This window comes from Harpegnathos saltator, unplaced genomic scaffold (genome assembly GCF_003227715.2).
Source record: "Harpegnathos saltator strain DR-91 unplaced genomic scaffold, Hsal_v8.6 scaffold167, whole genome shotgun sequence".
Taxonomy (NCBI): Eukaryota; Metazoa; Arthropoda; class Insecta; order Hymenoptera; family Formicidae; genus Harpegnathos; species Harpegnathos saltator.
In genome coordinates, this window is record NW_020229947.1 from 538,158 (window position 1) to 551,479 (window position 13,322).

The window sequence follows — 13,322 nt, forward strand, 5'->3', positions numbered from 1 at the left end:
GAACACATCCGTCGATCATGAGCGGGAGGTTCCGGACGATTACGTCGAGAGAATTCATTTACCTGCTAATAGAGCGATCTCGCGGCAACGACGTGTTCGTTCCTAACAAGGCTCGACGCCGACAGGACAATACGCAGTGATTGAAGCGCGCGCCTAAAAAGAGAATTGGCTTGCCTAGATACCGTGACTTGAAAAGCGCGGTGAAACATTTGTGTCGGGCGAATGAAATTACTTGACACACCGGCATCGAAAAATTAACACACCGATATAGAATCGAGAGAAAGTAAACACTGCATAATTTTTACGCCATTATATTCAATAAAATGAAAAACCAAAAGAAATTCCAATATAAAATGAAAACCAGATGGAATATTGCGAAAATGGAGAATTTCCCACCTGGAGTCGCGTATTTGAAAGATATTATAATTCAAATTTGTATATATAGATTTCGGAAAGTTGGACTACATCTCAGTGGAGTCCTAAACAATATTTTCTTGGAAATCTCGAATCAACTGCAACAATTACATTTAATTAAGCTATATAAATATATCAGACAATATTAAACTATATATCAGTTTAGCTATATATAAATTATTTCATTAAGAATCATATTTAACGAAATTGTCCAGTCGACTAAACGTTCGTCCGAACGTGCGAATTTTGTTCGCACAAGCAAGGTCCCGTTGATTCCGCGGCGAAAGCGGTATCTCTCTTCTCTCGTCGAAACTTTTAAATTCCGGATAACCGAGTGCGGTAGATGTGGGAAAACGGACGCGAGCCGCGCGAGAAGCAGGGAGTGAGTGCTAATGAAAATGCAAGACACTCACTCTCTCGAAACGCTGTTCCTTTCAGTCGCGCCTCGTTGTTTCGGTTTACGCGACCGCGAGTCCGCCGCGTCATTTAGACGACGCGACTTCGGATCATTAACGTAATTGTAAGCCGGCGCGCGGCGGTGAGACCGCAGTTTCGGCTACCGAATGTGATATGTGTGTTTGCGTTGGCAAATTGCGTCGGCAAAGTGCGGCGCTTTTTAATTGTCAGGTAGTCGCGCGATAGTCCAAATGAATGCTTTTCGGTGGCGCTGGAAAGCACAGCGAAGGGGGGGGGACGAGTAGCAATTATAATCGTCCTGTCGCGGAATGTGACAAGCGGAGACGAAGGACACGGGCGGAGCAGGAGAGAGAGAGAGAGAGAGAGAGAGAGGAGGGGTGGGGGAGGTGCAAGAATAATGCACGAAAACGACAAATATTTTTTTCCGCAGTGACCATTACGAAGACAAATTAATGGCGCGCTGAGGGCCGGGACGTATATAACGCTCCGGTAGAAATATCCTCTCTCCCTTTTTTTGCAATGCGTACTTCGTCTCGCGCCTCCCCCCCCCTCCCTCCCTCACCCCGCCTCTCCCACCGTCCAATCTTCAGCGAGACGTATATTTTTACTACATTTAGTCGTCTGACGCGCCGTCATATTTTACCACTCGCTAAGCCGGAATCTCTCCCGGGAATAATTCGAATGCGGTTTTGCGGAATGACAAATGTTTCATTAACCGTCGTCATTTCTCACCCACGTCGTCTGACGATAACACCGCAGATAGGAGTGCGATCGAGCGGCAGTTCTGTAGGCGGCCGGAATGGCTCGCTCGTTTCATAACCGAGCGAGAGCAAACAAACAGGCGTCGATCACGGTCGTGGTGTGTGCGGTGACTTAATTTGTATTTATTAATTCACGAAGAATACAAGAGATCTCACACGACGCTCCCCGCGAAGCTGTCCAGCCTGATCAGCTGCAGAGGACAGTCGCTGGCCTGACGTTCGCACAGCAACGGATCCTCGTGTCTGGTGCTGTTGCTGAGCGACGACCTGCAAGCAACGCGCGTTTAACACCGTGCACGATTGGTACGATCAACGCTAACCGGCACTAACCTCGCGAGTAGCTTCAAAATCTTCCTTATAACACCGTCCTGCCCATTCATGTACCGCGACACCTGGCAGATGCTCTTCAGCAGGCAGGAGCGACCGTTGAAGCCGTGACTGGAACGTCATACGTTGCTCGATCGAGCGATTCATCAAACAGGATGCGCTTATTACCGAGATGAAAGCGACAGGGGCGTTAATTGCGGGTCTCAGAATCCACAGACACTTTGAAGAGTTCGAGAAGATCGAGAAGATCCTGCTGAGCTCGAGTTTCGTTCTCTCATTATTCGTACTTGAAAACTTGACCGACGGAATACCGCAGAGTTCATGTCTCATCGATTGCGCAGAATTACTTTTAATCTCTTGTAATAAAATTTAATCTTTTCCAATAAAATTTTCCCGTTCCCCAAGCAAGCTTTTTTTCAGAAACTACTTGTATCTACCATATCTGGTGGTCAGTGTTGGTCATTAATCAATCGATATTTTGGTCGATTAAAACAATCAAAATTAATATCGAATAAATCCTCGATTGTTTTGTTTCATTGGCTATACACCGATCAATGATTAATCTCACCAAACAATTAAATTACTCATAATTGCAAACATGACGATTAATTAATTTTGATTACTGCCGACTGATCGGCCGATTTTTTAGACTACTAAAATTTTAATCGATTATCGCCCAATATTGTCCGATATGCATTCCCTTCCCTATCAGTGTAGCATACATTTCTAAAATAAAAAAAGCCAGCCGATGATCAAAAGTTTAATTAATAACTCATTCATTAACAATCTCATCGTTTCATCACCGAGATATCAACTAGTCCCCAACATCCGCAGATTCCAAGACCTCCGCGAGGAAAAGCCGAAGGAAAGCGGACGGACGGAGGAATTCTCATTTCTCCGCGGCTATGCGCCCCAAGATTTTCGCGACGATCGATCTCCGGGAGGAGGACGATGTTCCAACACGTCGAACTGCTGGAGAGAAACTTCGATGCGTAAGTCAATTCCTTCTGAATCGCGCCTGAGAAGCTGCGGCCGAAGATTAGCGCGGAAGTCGAGACGTAGCGCACCGTTGGCCGCTATCCGATCTCGCCGGTGGCGGCGGAAGTCTTCGGTCAGGCAGCCAGAAATCCAGCCGGCACTTCACCCTTCCTTCAGCGGCGGCTCTCCCGATCTCTCCCTTTCTCTCCCGCTTCGCTCGCGACACCCGAAGCGACGCAGCACCCCCGACATTTTACCGACATTCCTCCCGTTTGCCCGCGATTGCCAGCGGACCTGTATTATGCAGGACCTCTATTACAGTATTTATTACCTCTCGTACACGAGCTCGACGTGCTCGCTGATGTCGGAGACAGACCGGACGACCCGGGGCTCACCGGAGCTCGGCAATTCCCATGCTGCCTTGAAGCCAGCCGCTTGCGCGAAGATTACGGTGTAAGGCAACGAGTTTATCTTGTAGTTCAGCCGAATCTGAAAAATTGTTCATTCGCCGTGAGTCATAAGGCGGAGGAAAACTGACTCGAAGGAGACAGAATTTCTGCTTCTCAGGAGCGAATTCGCGAGGAATAGAGAAATTCTGTTTCCCTTAACTCATTCACCGTCAGGCGCGCTTCCGCTGGCTTGCCGTTCGAGCCAGTTGCTCTCCAAAGATCCACCGTGGCGTATGTAATCACAGCCAAAATGAAACTATAAGTCCTTTAGAAAATGTTTCGGGATATTTAATTGAGATTCATCTTGATTTCTCTAAAGAATGATAAGTTCCAACCGGGAAATCTATGAAAATTCGAATTGGAAGTGTCGTGTTTCAAAAATGTGATACTAAATGGGAAACCCCAAACAGATCTCGGTTTCTACTTTATATTTATGTTGAACAAAATATCTGAAACGTTTTGAGCACTTGTGTACACTTTACAAGCATAAATAATACTCAAAAAGCCTCACGCATGCTTCCAACTGCCTCAAACATTTTGCTCGATCTCTTTTTCAAATCACAATGATGATGAGTGTCTTGTGTGAGTGAAGCAATATATTATATTTTTATTTTAATATTACATAACATATTAAACAGAAAAGCCCAAAGTTTTTTTTTTTTCAAAATGGAGTTTATTTTGTTAGAATTCTATTTTTTATTTTTATTCCGTTGCGCACAATAGGATATTGATATAAAAATGGGATTTCCTGTTTGATACCATATAAATATATATATATATATATATATATATATCGACGTTACCGATCGGAAAAAAAGGGGGCGAGCTCCCAATAGTATTTCTGTCTCGGTTTCAGACAGACAATCCATGTTTGGAATAAAAGTGGGATTTCCCAAGTGGTGCCTGGGAAAATCCTGAGAAGTTTCTACGCGGGTAGTTATAATCTCATGAACCTAAGTAATTGCGTGCTATACGTATCATGGAGCTTCATCCGTTCATTTCACTGTTGCGTTAATTCAGCCAATCCTCTTCTCCGTAATCCGCGTAAAATCGCAGTTTATTAACTCTGGAAAAAAAAAATTGCAAATTTCCAGTCGTCAATCTTTTCCAATTTTGTCATCAGCGAGTTCCTCAATTATCCCGAAGCTTCTTAATCTCTGCTCTTCGAACGAAACCCTCGAAACAAGCCCGTTACGCCTACCCTACGGTCGCGGCACGAAACGCCACGAAAGACCGAAAGAATTCCGCGGACGGAGTCGCGCGTGCGCGACATTTCACGACGCGGCGCGGCGCGGCGAGTCTCTCGGAATCCGAAATCATAATCCCGTATCGGGAGGATCGGGGCGGCGGATATATACGAAATCGCTGTAATCTCCATAGGAAAACTTTCCCGAATTCCCAATCAGCCGTTCGATTCGGCCGCCAGCGGTAGGATTGGGAATCGTCCCGAGACGATTCTCCGGTTTTATCCGAATTACCGCGGTGAATTATTCGCCGCTCTCTCCGCGCAAAAGTATCCGCGCTCGCACGTTCTAACGTTAGCGCGGCTCGTATTATTTTCTTCTTCTGCATTCGCGAGGATCTTCCTCCCTTCTGTCTCCTCTCTCTCTCTCTCTCTCTCTCTCGCTCCTCATGATTTTATCTTTATGTCCGCCCGTAAATAACGAGACACTTATCGTAAAATTCCGTCCCCGCGCCGCGATTCTTACGAGAGTTATTCTCTCATTATCCGCGCGCGCAAGCAATACAGCGGAAACCTTCCGCGCCACTTATCGATCTTCCATAAATAAAGTTCTCCGACATCAATTTGTATGCATTCCCAGGACGCGTTACTCCGGGGAAAAATCTTCGAGAGGTTGTCGGAGATTTCGCAAGTTCCAACGTCGTAGAGCGACGTCGCTGCAACACGCTCTCGCTTTACTCCCGTCCCAGCTCGCCCAACGCAAAGCGAGACGCGAAATGTTTGGAATTAAAAATTTGCGAGAATAACACGAAGCTCACACAGAACCGACACTTCGCAGAGGTCCAACTTTGACTCTAGCGTTTGTCCCCAGTGTCGCTTTTTAGTTCTTCTTCATCGGTTTGGTCGACACTTGTCCCAGCGGTAACCAAAGCGAATGCCAAGCGAATCATTGAGCAAGTGAGTGAAAATAAATTAACACTGTGCGCCTTAGGCTATAAATGCACAAAGTTGATTTTGTTAGGAAAGCGCAATGAGAAATTGAGAATTTCAATTGTCATTTTCTCACTTACGGAAACATTCCAGTAGAAGTACTGAAATACCATCGCGACATTCTGTGACGTCGCGGTTTAATTTTACCTCTTCATTAACAGTCTATTCTTGGAAATCTGCAGGAACAACCATCTTCACTTTCTTCCCAATGTGCACCTGAGATCTAATAAATGTTCATCTGATATTAACTATCAACTTCTACGATGTCGGCAAATACTGTTCAAACTGTTGCCGTCAGCGGTATGCTCGTAATTATGATGGTTCAGCACTTAGTTCATTTAGTTTGGGACGAATATGGAACCGTATTGAGAGAGAGAGAGAGAGAGAGAGAGAGCTAATTTATTGGGGAAAATGAATACAATTGTCACTAATTGGGACATTGTCGCTAATTGGCACACTTTAGACAATGAAATCAGTCAGTTTCCAGGTAATTTTGAATCACTTCTTAATCAATTTCTAGATACTTGTTGTATCAATTTTCGACTAATCAAATTTTACATAGGAGAAAAAGGCGAATTGAACAAGAATACTTAATTAAATTCGTAAAGATAGATTCGCGATAGATTTCCCATATAGATTTCTCCACGCGTTGGGCAATCTTAAAACGTGCACCGTCAAGAAAACCTTGCCCCCCGCTCACAATTAAAATTCAACACGAACGTCTCGCGGTCGGCTCCAACTTCGGGCAAAACCGCTCGGTCCGAAATCCGACAAGGGGCATTATGTATATTTATTACGAGAGAGATTTATTGCAAAAAAGAGTGGAATTTATATACGCGAAATACCTCGGCTGTGCATTGTGTGCCGAACGTACGACAAGTTCACGACTAAAAGTTCCCAAGGGTGTGATGTAACCCCGCGATATCGACATCCTTCCGCCCCCTATCCCTTTTCGCCTGCGCCCTCGAGATCCCCACAGTGCGTCCACTTCTATCTTCCGACGTTTGAATTGCGTCGCTCGATTTCCGGCGTTTTCTTGCCGCCGCGAGGATAGAGTGGCGAAGCAGGTGGTGCGCGCGGTTCCCGGCGGTGCCTATTAAACTGCGGGTCGCCCTGGGTGCCGTCTCTCTCTCTCTCCCCCCGCCCTCCGCTCCGCTCCGGCCTCGGAGCCCCGTGTAAACGCGACAGAGGGTGGCGTCTGGCCTGGATCTGGCAAGCCGTTTGTCAGAGACGCGCTGCATACCGGCGCCCACCTTACCGCGTTGCAGCCACCTCTGTTTCTTAGTGGCTGAAAATACGTTAAGGCGATCGGATTTATGCTCGGCTCGAAGGCACCGTTCCGCTCCCCCTTCTTCTCTCCTCGCCCTGCTGCGCTGTTCCTTCTTCACTCGCTCGTCGCCGTTGTCTTGCTCGCCTTCAGGTTGCCGCGACGAAATATATATACGCGAATGTGCATCGCGTCGCCGTATGCTGCATAATTTTCCGACGATGCTCCCTGCAGCTTCCAAAATGCGTTCTCGAACTCGCGCGCGCGCGCCAGGCAGGAAGAAGATAAAGTGCTCGGAGCGTGGCGAGCGCGATTCCTTCGCACAACCTCGAGCGCCTTCAAAGGGCTCTCGCTCTCAAGAGAAAATCGTCTCTTCAAATTGATATTATTTATATACATATATATATATGATAAATAATTGAAGTAAAAATTCTTTTCTAACTGAGAAATTGCGAGAGAAGTAACAAAAGCGGCTGTCCTTTCTTTCCGAGATGGATGGCAACTTTGAAGATTTGAAGATCATCTTTGTTTTTTTCAGTGAAATGTTACGTTTTCGTATTAAAACTTTGACTCGACTATGAAGAGCAGTGAACACGAATGATGAAGAAGGAATCGTCCTTGTGAGGGACGCTTCTGCGTCATGTGTAACTTCTGACAGATAAATTTAAATAATAGATAAATAAGTTATATAAATTACATATAATTGTATATATTATCGTATAATAAATAATTTAAATTAGTTTAAAAAAATCCCACTTTCATATTTCGAAAGTAGTAGTCAAAGTAGCAGTAGCTATTGCTTATACTTACACACACACACACACACACACACACACACAAGGACAAGCTCAAAAAAAAAAATATATATATATTTTTTAATGACAAAAATGTGCGTGTATGTATGTATGGGAATGTATGCAGATTGTCGTTCAACTACGAGAAGAGAAACACGTATGTTTCCGCGCGCGCTGTATGCGGATGAGATACAAGGAGACAACGTTGATTCATGAATATTGATCCTAAACTCCGCTCCCGGATGTCGGATAATGCACACGGTAAACGCGCGGCGCGTATCATCGATATTGCGGTGCACTTCGTCGTAAGTGCACTGGATCATCACGAGCTGCATAATTCTTCCGCGGCACAGGATAGTCGAAAATGGAGTGCGCGGTCTCAGGGACACCTGCTACTTTCGTGCGAGGGCTGCTGCTCCACGCGGCATTTTTTCGCTCGTTGCGCCGCGCCGGCAGCCTTATCCTTCGAATCGGCCGTACGCGCGTGCAAAGTTCCGAATATGCAAAGTGCCGCTCGATATTTAGGCTCGAATCGAAGGCGGGCGAGCCCGGATTTGCCGCTTGGATTGTCGATCGGTGAGATTTGGATTGGGATGTTTAGAGTTTCGAGGAGACTCTCTGTGTGGCTGAAATGTATCTCGAGATTTTCTCTTCTTCTTCTTCTTCTTCTTCTTCTTCCTCTTCCTCTTTGTACATCTTTTCCTCCCGGCTACCGCCGCGACATTTCGATTTGAGCGAATCCCCAGCGAGGCGGCGGCGCTCCTCTTTCTCTTTCGGCGAAATTGCATTTTCCCGCGCATTCGGGACGGCCGAGTGGCCACGGTGAATTTTCATCGGCCCCGGCTCCTCCGGTCGCGCCTTCTCGCTCGTACGACGACATCGTACAGTCACATCGTCGACAGACGTACGCGGACGGTGAGCGTTTAGCTTCGTATACCGTATTAATGCCGCGCGCTACATCGTGCTTCAAAATACGACCCGGCATCCGCGGCTTCGTGCCTTTTAAAGCGAAAATACGGGCAGCTCCGATCGGTTTACATTAGAGCCAGTCTCGTGTACATATGGCGCATAAATTCTCCTCTCCGTGGCGCAGCGGCACGCCAGACGCTGCATAAACAGTACCGCTATGCGCCGCCATGGATACGGGATGTTATCCAACATTGATTCTTGCGGCTTTTTATGGCCCGCTTCAGTGAGAAATCCATTTACCTGACATCGTCGAACGCGCGCGCGCTCGCATGTCCTTTTGATACATTCAAATTGCGAGCGCAGCTCTTTTTTTCTCTCTCTCCTTTTTCTCGATTTTTCTCGCCGCGACGAGACGGATTCCCGCTCGATTTTACGACGTCCAGACGATACCCATTTGTCCCGCTGGCGCGGACACGATCGATTCGTATTTTTATTAATATCGCGAGCCGGCAAGCGTGTAGCGCGAGCGCGAACGATTTCAGAAAGATAAAAGTTATAATGTATTCGCGCGTATGCGCCCGCGCACGTTACATTCGACGTAGCTGGACGCGAAATCGTATAAATTACGGAGGAGAGAACGCAAAACGAGTATTTTCATAACGCGTCGTTTCACGCGCGCAGCTGTTTCGCGAAAGACGAAAAAAAAGCAGCACCGACAGCAACCTTCCCCGGCATTTGAATATTGAAACTCGCCGAGCGGTTGCTCTCCCACCGTGCGAGAGAAGAGAAGAGAAGAGATGAGGGAGGGAGGGAGGGAGAGAGAGAGAGAGAGGGAGGGGCGGGTGGCTCAAAATGACAGAAAAGCCGAAACAATCCGAGCAAATGATCGCCAGCGCGACCGGAATTACGTAAAAAAATTCCGCGCATTTTCCACGGACGATACACTTTTCCGTCCACGCGGATAATGAGAATGTAATTAATCCAAAATAATATATATCGCCTCGATTATCCCAGGGATGCGGAGTATTTCCGACAACATTCTTCGCCACGGATCCGATCGAATATTATTCTCACTGCGATTGTGCGTGTATGCGTGTGCGCGCGTGTACGTATGTGTGTCTGCGTCTGTATATACATTCTACATGAATGGAGATCTTTTTCATATTGCATCGGGAGAGCGAGAGCGCGTGCGTAATCATGGCAAGAGCGCGCCGCGAGCATTCACTACTGTGCTACACGTTAGAATTTCAATTTAACGCGCAGAAGACCAAAGCGAAACAATCATTCGAGGAATGCTCTGTGAGAATATTGCGATCTTCGCCTCTCCGCGTCGCGATCTGTGTCTGTGTCTTTAATCCTTTAGCCGAGCCGAGTGCGGATCCATCCGGTCGAAATATTTACACGTTATCGGGCCGCTTATGTTCGAGCATCTGTGAAATCCAAATATCACGTTCCGCATGGAGCTTCTCACTCCGGCTGATTCAATCGTCTCCGTTTCGACGATACGCAGAGGGAATTTTATGATGGAAATGCTAATTATTTCGATCAGCCCCGGTAACCTTTACCTTGACACTTATCGAGGTCATCGCTCCCAGTAACGCTCGAGAAATTTTAACAGTCGTTCGTTGTTTGTGAAAAAAGTTATTTTTTAACAAAAGCGGCTTGGAGAGCATGACAATTGGACGTTGACTAAAGGATGAAGTGTATTGCTGATGTATACGCAAACACAAAATTACATATAAAATTTGTAGAATTTAATAATTAATAATAATTAATAATAATAATCAATTTCGGCTTTACCGATCGAGTTTTTCCTGACCAAATGGTTATTTTTCACATTTCTCATAATCAGATAATACAAAAAAAATATTTTTGAAAATCCTGCGGGGTTTATATAGAGTTATATTGGTCCTTCTTCTTTGTTACCGTACGTAAAACATACCTCAGTTACACCGCGATACGGTACAATATTCGATAAAAATTTTCTCCGTGAAAGAAATGTGGTAAAGTGCGATAAATCGTATCACTCGGAATTATAATTCATAAAATAAAATTGCAACATAATATTCTCCCCGTGTACCGTCCGCGTTTCCTCCAGCAACCGTCCTTTGCTCGCGCTTTTCGCTGAAAATCGTTAAATCCACCCGAACCGTCTTCCGACCGTCGACACTTCTTTTTCCCCTTTTCGAGGCGAAGCCTAAAGTATATCCGCCGATGCGGACTCATCGGGAGCTCGAAATCGAATCCGGCCGAGTGTTACCGGGAATGAATCGGAAGAGACTCACGGGAAAGACGCTGAGACTTACGAAAAAGCTGCTGCCCTTGCGGAAAGCCAGTGCCCTGGTCGGCCTGCCGGAATGCGCGGGGGACGTCATTGCCGCGACGAGGACAAGGCAGAGGATGCCGCTTCGAAACAGCGAGCGCATAATAATCAACGCTGTCTCGTTGTGTCTCGCGCGACAAGAACGGCGGGAGGGTGAGCCGGAAGCGGAAAGGGTTCTTGGGACCGAGTTACCGCGAGATCCGTTTCGATTTGTGCGAGAGTTTCCGCCGACGAGACGTGACGCACACCTCACGCCGGGATCCACTACGGGCATCACCGCGACCACTCGCACCGGCAACTTCACAGCGAGAGAGAGAGAGAGAGAGAGAGAGAGAGAGAGAGAGAGAGAGAATCCTCGAGAAAGCTTCCCCTTCCCCGGTATTTTCGAGTTCCTCGAGCTCGCCCGACAAGTCGTCTCGCGACGATTAAGATTTGCGGCAGCCACAGCTCGTGAATTCCGTCGCGCGAGAGAACTCGCGTTATTTCGACCGGCCGTGTAAACTGCGGAAATTACCGTCGTCCGCCTGGCCGATGCGACGCCGTCGATTATTCGGTCGCGATTCCCCGCGGAATACCAATTGTTACCCGATATCGTTGTAAATAGCGCATACTTAACTGTCTATGCGCGCCGCGTATGCGCCTCGTGAAAACGGCGGATTAATTGCCGGGAATAATTGCCGATCGAATCCAGTTCGTTACGCCGCATTCTCTCTCTCTCTCTCTCTCTCTCTCTCTCTCTCTCTCTCTCTCTCTCTCTCTCTCTCTTTCTCCTTCTTCGCACGGCGCAAAAGATCGCAAATTGCAGAGGATCGATGTTTCGTAATTAGATGGCTTGGGGTTTGGCTCTGCTATACATATATGAGTCGCTTCATTACAATTAAATGTGCAACATCCTTCTTGTGTTGGTGGAGTACGTGTGTAGGAGTTTATAAAGCGTGCTGTGTGGAATAATTATGATACTTGGTAGGAGCAAAGTGACCTTTTTATGGATCGTTTTAAATTCTAACAGTAGATTAAGGGGACTGGAGGGTCAGATTGCTGAAAAATCATGCTTGTTTTTGACAATATTTTGCGATGAACTGAATAAATGTGCGAGAATGAAAATTTTAGGTATATTTATACAACATGTGAAGAGTAGAAAAATGTTGTTCATTAACAAATACTCATATAAATATACGATATATATAGCTGAAATATATTCTCCTTTTTTCTTCAAGTTGTCGTTTTTTCAAGTTGTCGTTCGCAATAATATCTCGGCTCTCGGTGGTCCGATCAGAGCGAATTTTAATTAGAAATCTTAAGAAGGCTTATCATTATCCAGTGAAGTATTATAAAAAAAAATCGAACAAAATTAACAAAATGACAGCTATTATTAGGAAAAAATTCAAATTTTTCAGTTCTTTTACAATAAAGAAATTAATATCTCGAAATGAAATATTTTGACGGAGTTGTCCATGGTTCACCTGAGAGCCGAATGAGCAAATATTATTGCTTTAAAATTTCAAATCGATACGAAACTCAGTTTCGGTGAAATCACTGCAAAAAGTTAAACAATAAAATTTCGAGAGAAACGCGTTTAAAATTGAAGTGGACATATATTTATATGAATATTTGTTAATAAACAAAATTTTTCTACTGTTCATATGTTATGTAAATATATCAAAAATTTTCATTCTTGCACTTGAGAACAATTGACTGAGTGAAAACGGAAACTTTCTATAAAGATCTTTCTGTTCTTAAACAACCGAGTTTTCATCTTGCGCCCAAGCAGATAGAGAATTCAGTTGCACTAAGGGAGTTGCTTCTTTCCGTGTGATAGCCGTGTGATTAGTCTGTAAAATTTGCATTTAATTTCAGATTTAAATCAGATTATCTCACTTGAGGCAAGTTTCACGTAATGAACTATCAATATGGATTTTAGACTTGCTTTGCTAAATTTACTTCAGGACAATTCGTCGTCCACGGATGCACAGTACGCGTGCATAATATTCGAAAAAGGTTGATCGACGAGGACAACTGAGCGAAACTTTCGGAACAGGGCCGAGCGAACAAACGAAGGGCTCTCTTCGCGCTCGGTTATCTCCGACGGAATATTCAAACAGCCGAAGTAGCAATGGCCGTTGCTGCTGCTGACAATGAGCCAGCAGCGGGCGTCGAAAAAGCGGATCGAATGAGCGGCGCTTCATAACGAAAGGGAGTGTCGTGCCATCGCACCGATAACAAAGACAAATTAACCGGTGGAAGTAGAAAAGTTTTAATTGCGTTCGGCGACCCGATCGGCTAAGTCCTTTGATGTCCTCGTTGCCCTCGTAGCCTACACAGCCGTACAGCCCTCTCATCTCCCTTCTGTTCTTCATTCTCGAATTCCGTCGCACTACCCGCGGCCACGCTACATCACCCCTATTCGCCATTGCAAATAGCCCATACCGACCGGCGACGCCGACGGCGCGGCGACTCGCCCAAACCCCAAACCGAAACTCCTGACACTCCCAGCTTCATTGGCGATTCAT

At 45.9% G+C, this 13,322-nt stretch overlaps 1 protein-coding gene across 1 annotated transcript; it reads right to left on the bottom strand.

Annotated features, from left to right (window-relative positions):
- Positions 1-1,450: 1,450 nt before the first annotated feature.
- Positions 1,451-11,092, bottom strand: LOC105191782 (uncharacterized). The gene is made up of 4 exons (XM_011155436.3): positions 10,796-11,092; positions 3,229-3,386; positions 1,923-2,030; positions 1,451-1,859 (listed from the first exon to the last, which is right to left on the bottom strand). Exons 1-4 carry the CDS (start codon positions 11,084-11,086, stop codon positions 1,745-1,747), a joined length of 672 nt encoding a protein of 223 aa, XP_011153738.2. The 5' UTR covers positions 11,087-11,092; the 3' UTR covers positions 1,451-1,744.
- Between the last annotated feature and the right edge of the window lie 2,230 nt (positions 11,093-13,322).

Bases quoted from the DNA above. Each gene is read 5' to 3' on its own strand.
- LOC105191782 (XM_011155436.3), bottom strand. From the start codon at position 11,086: ATGCCCGTAGTGGATCCCGGCGTGAGGTGTGCGTCACGTCTCGTCGGC. The intron at 3,387-10,795 runs GTAAGTCTCAGC...ACAATTTTTCAG, and splicing joins GCAAGGGCAGCAGCTTTTTC to ATTCGGCTGAACTACAAGAT. The intron at 2,031-3,228 runs GTAATAAATACT...ATGACGTTCCAG, and splicing joins GTCGAGCTCGTGTACGAGAG to TCACGGCTTCAACGGTCGCT.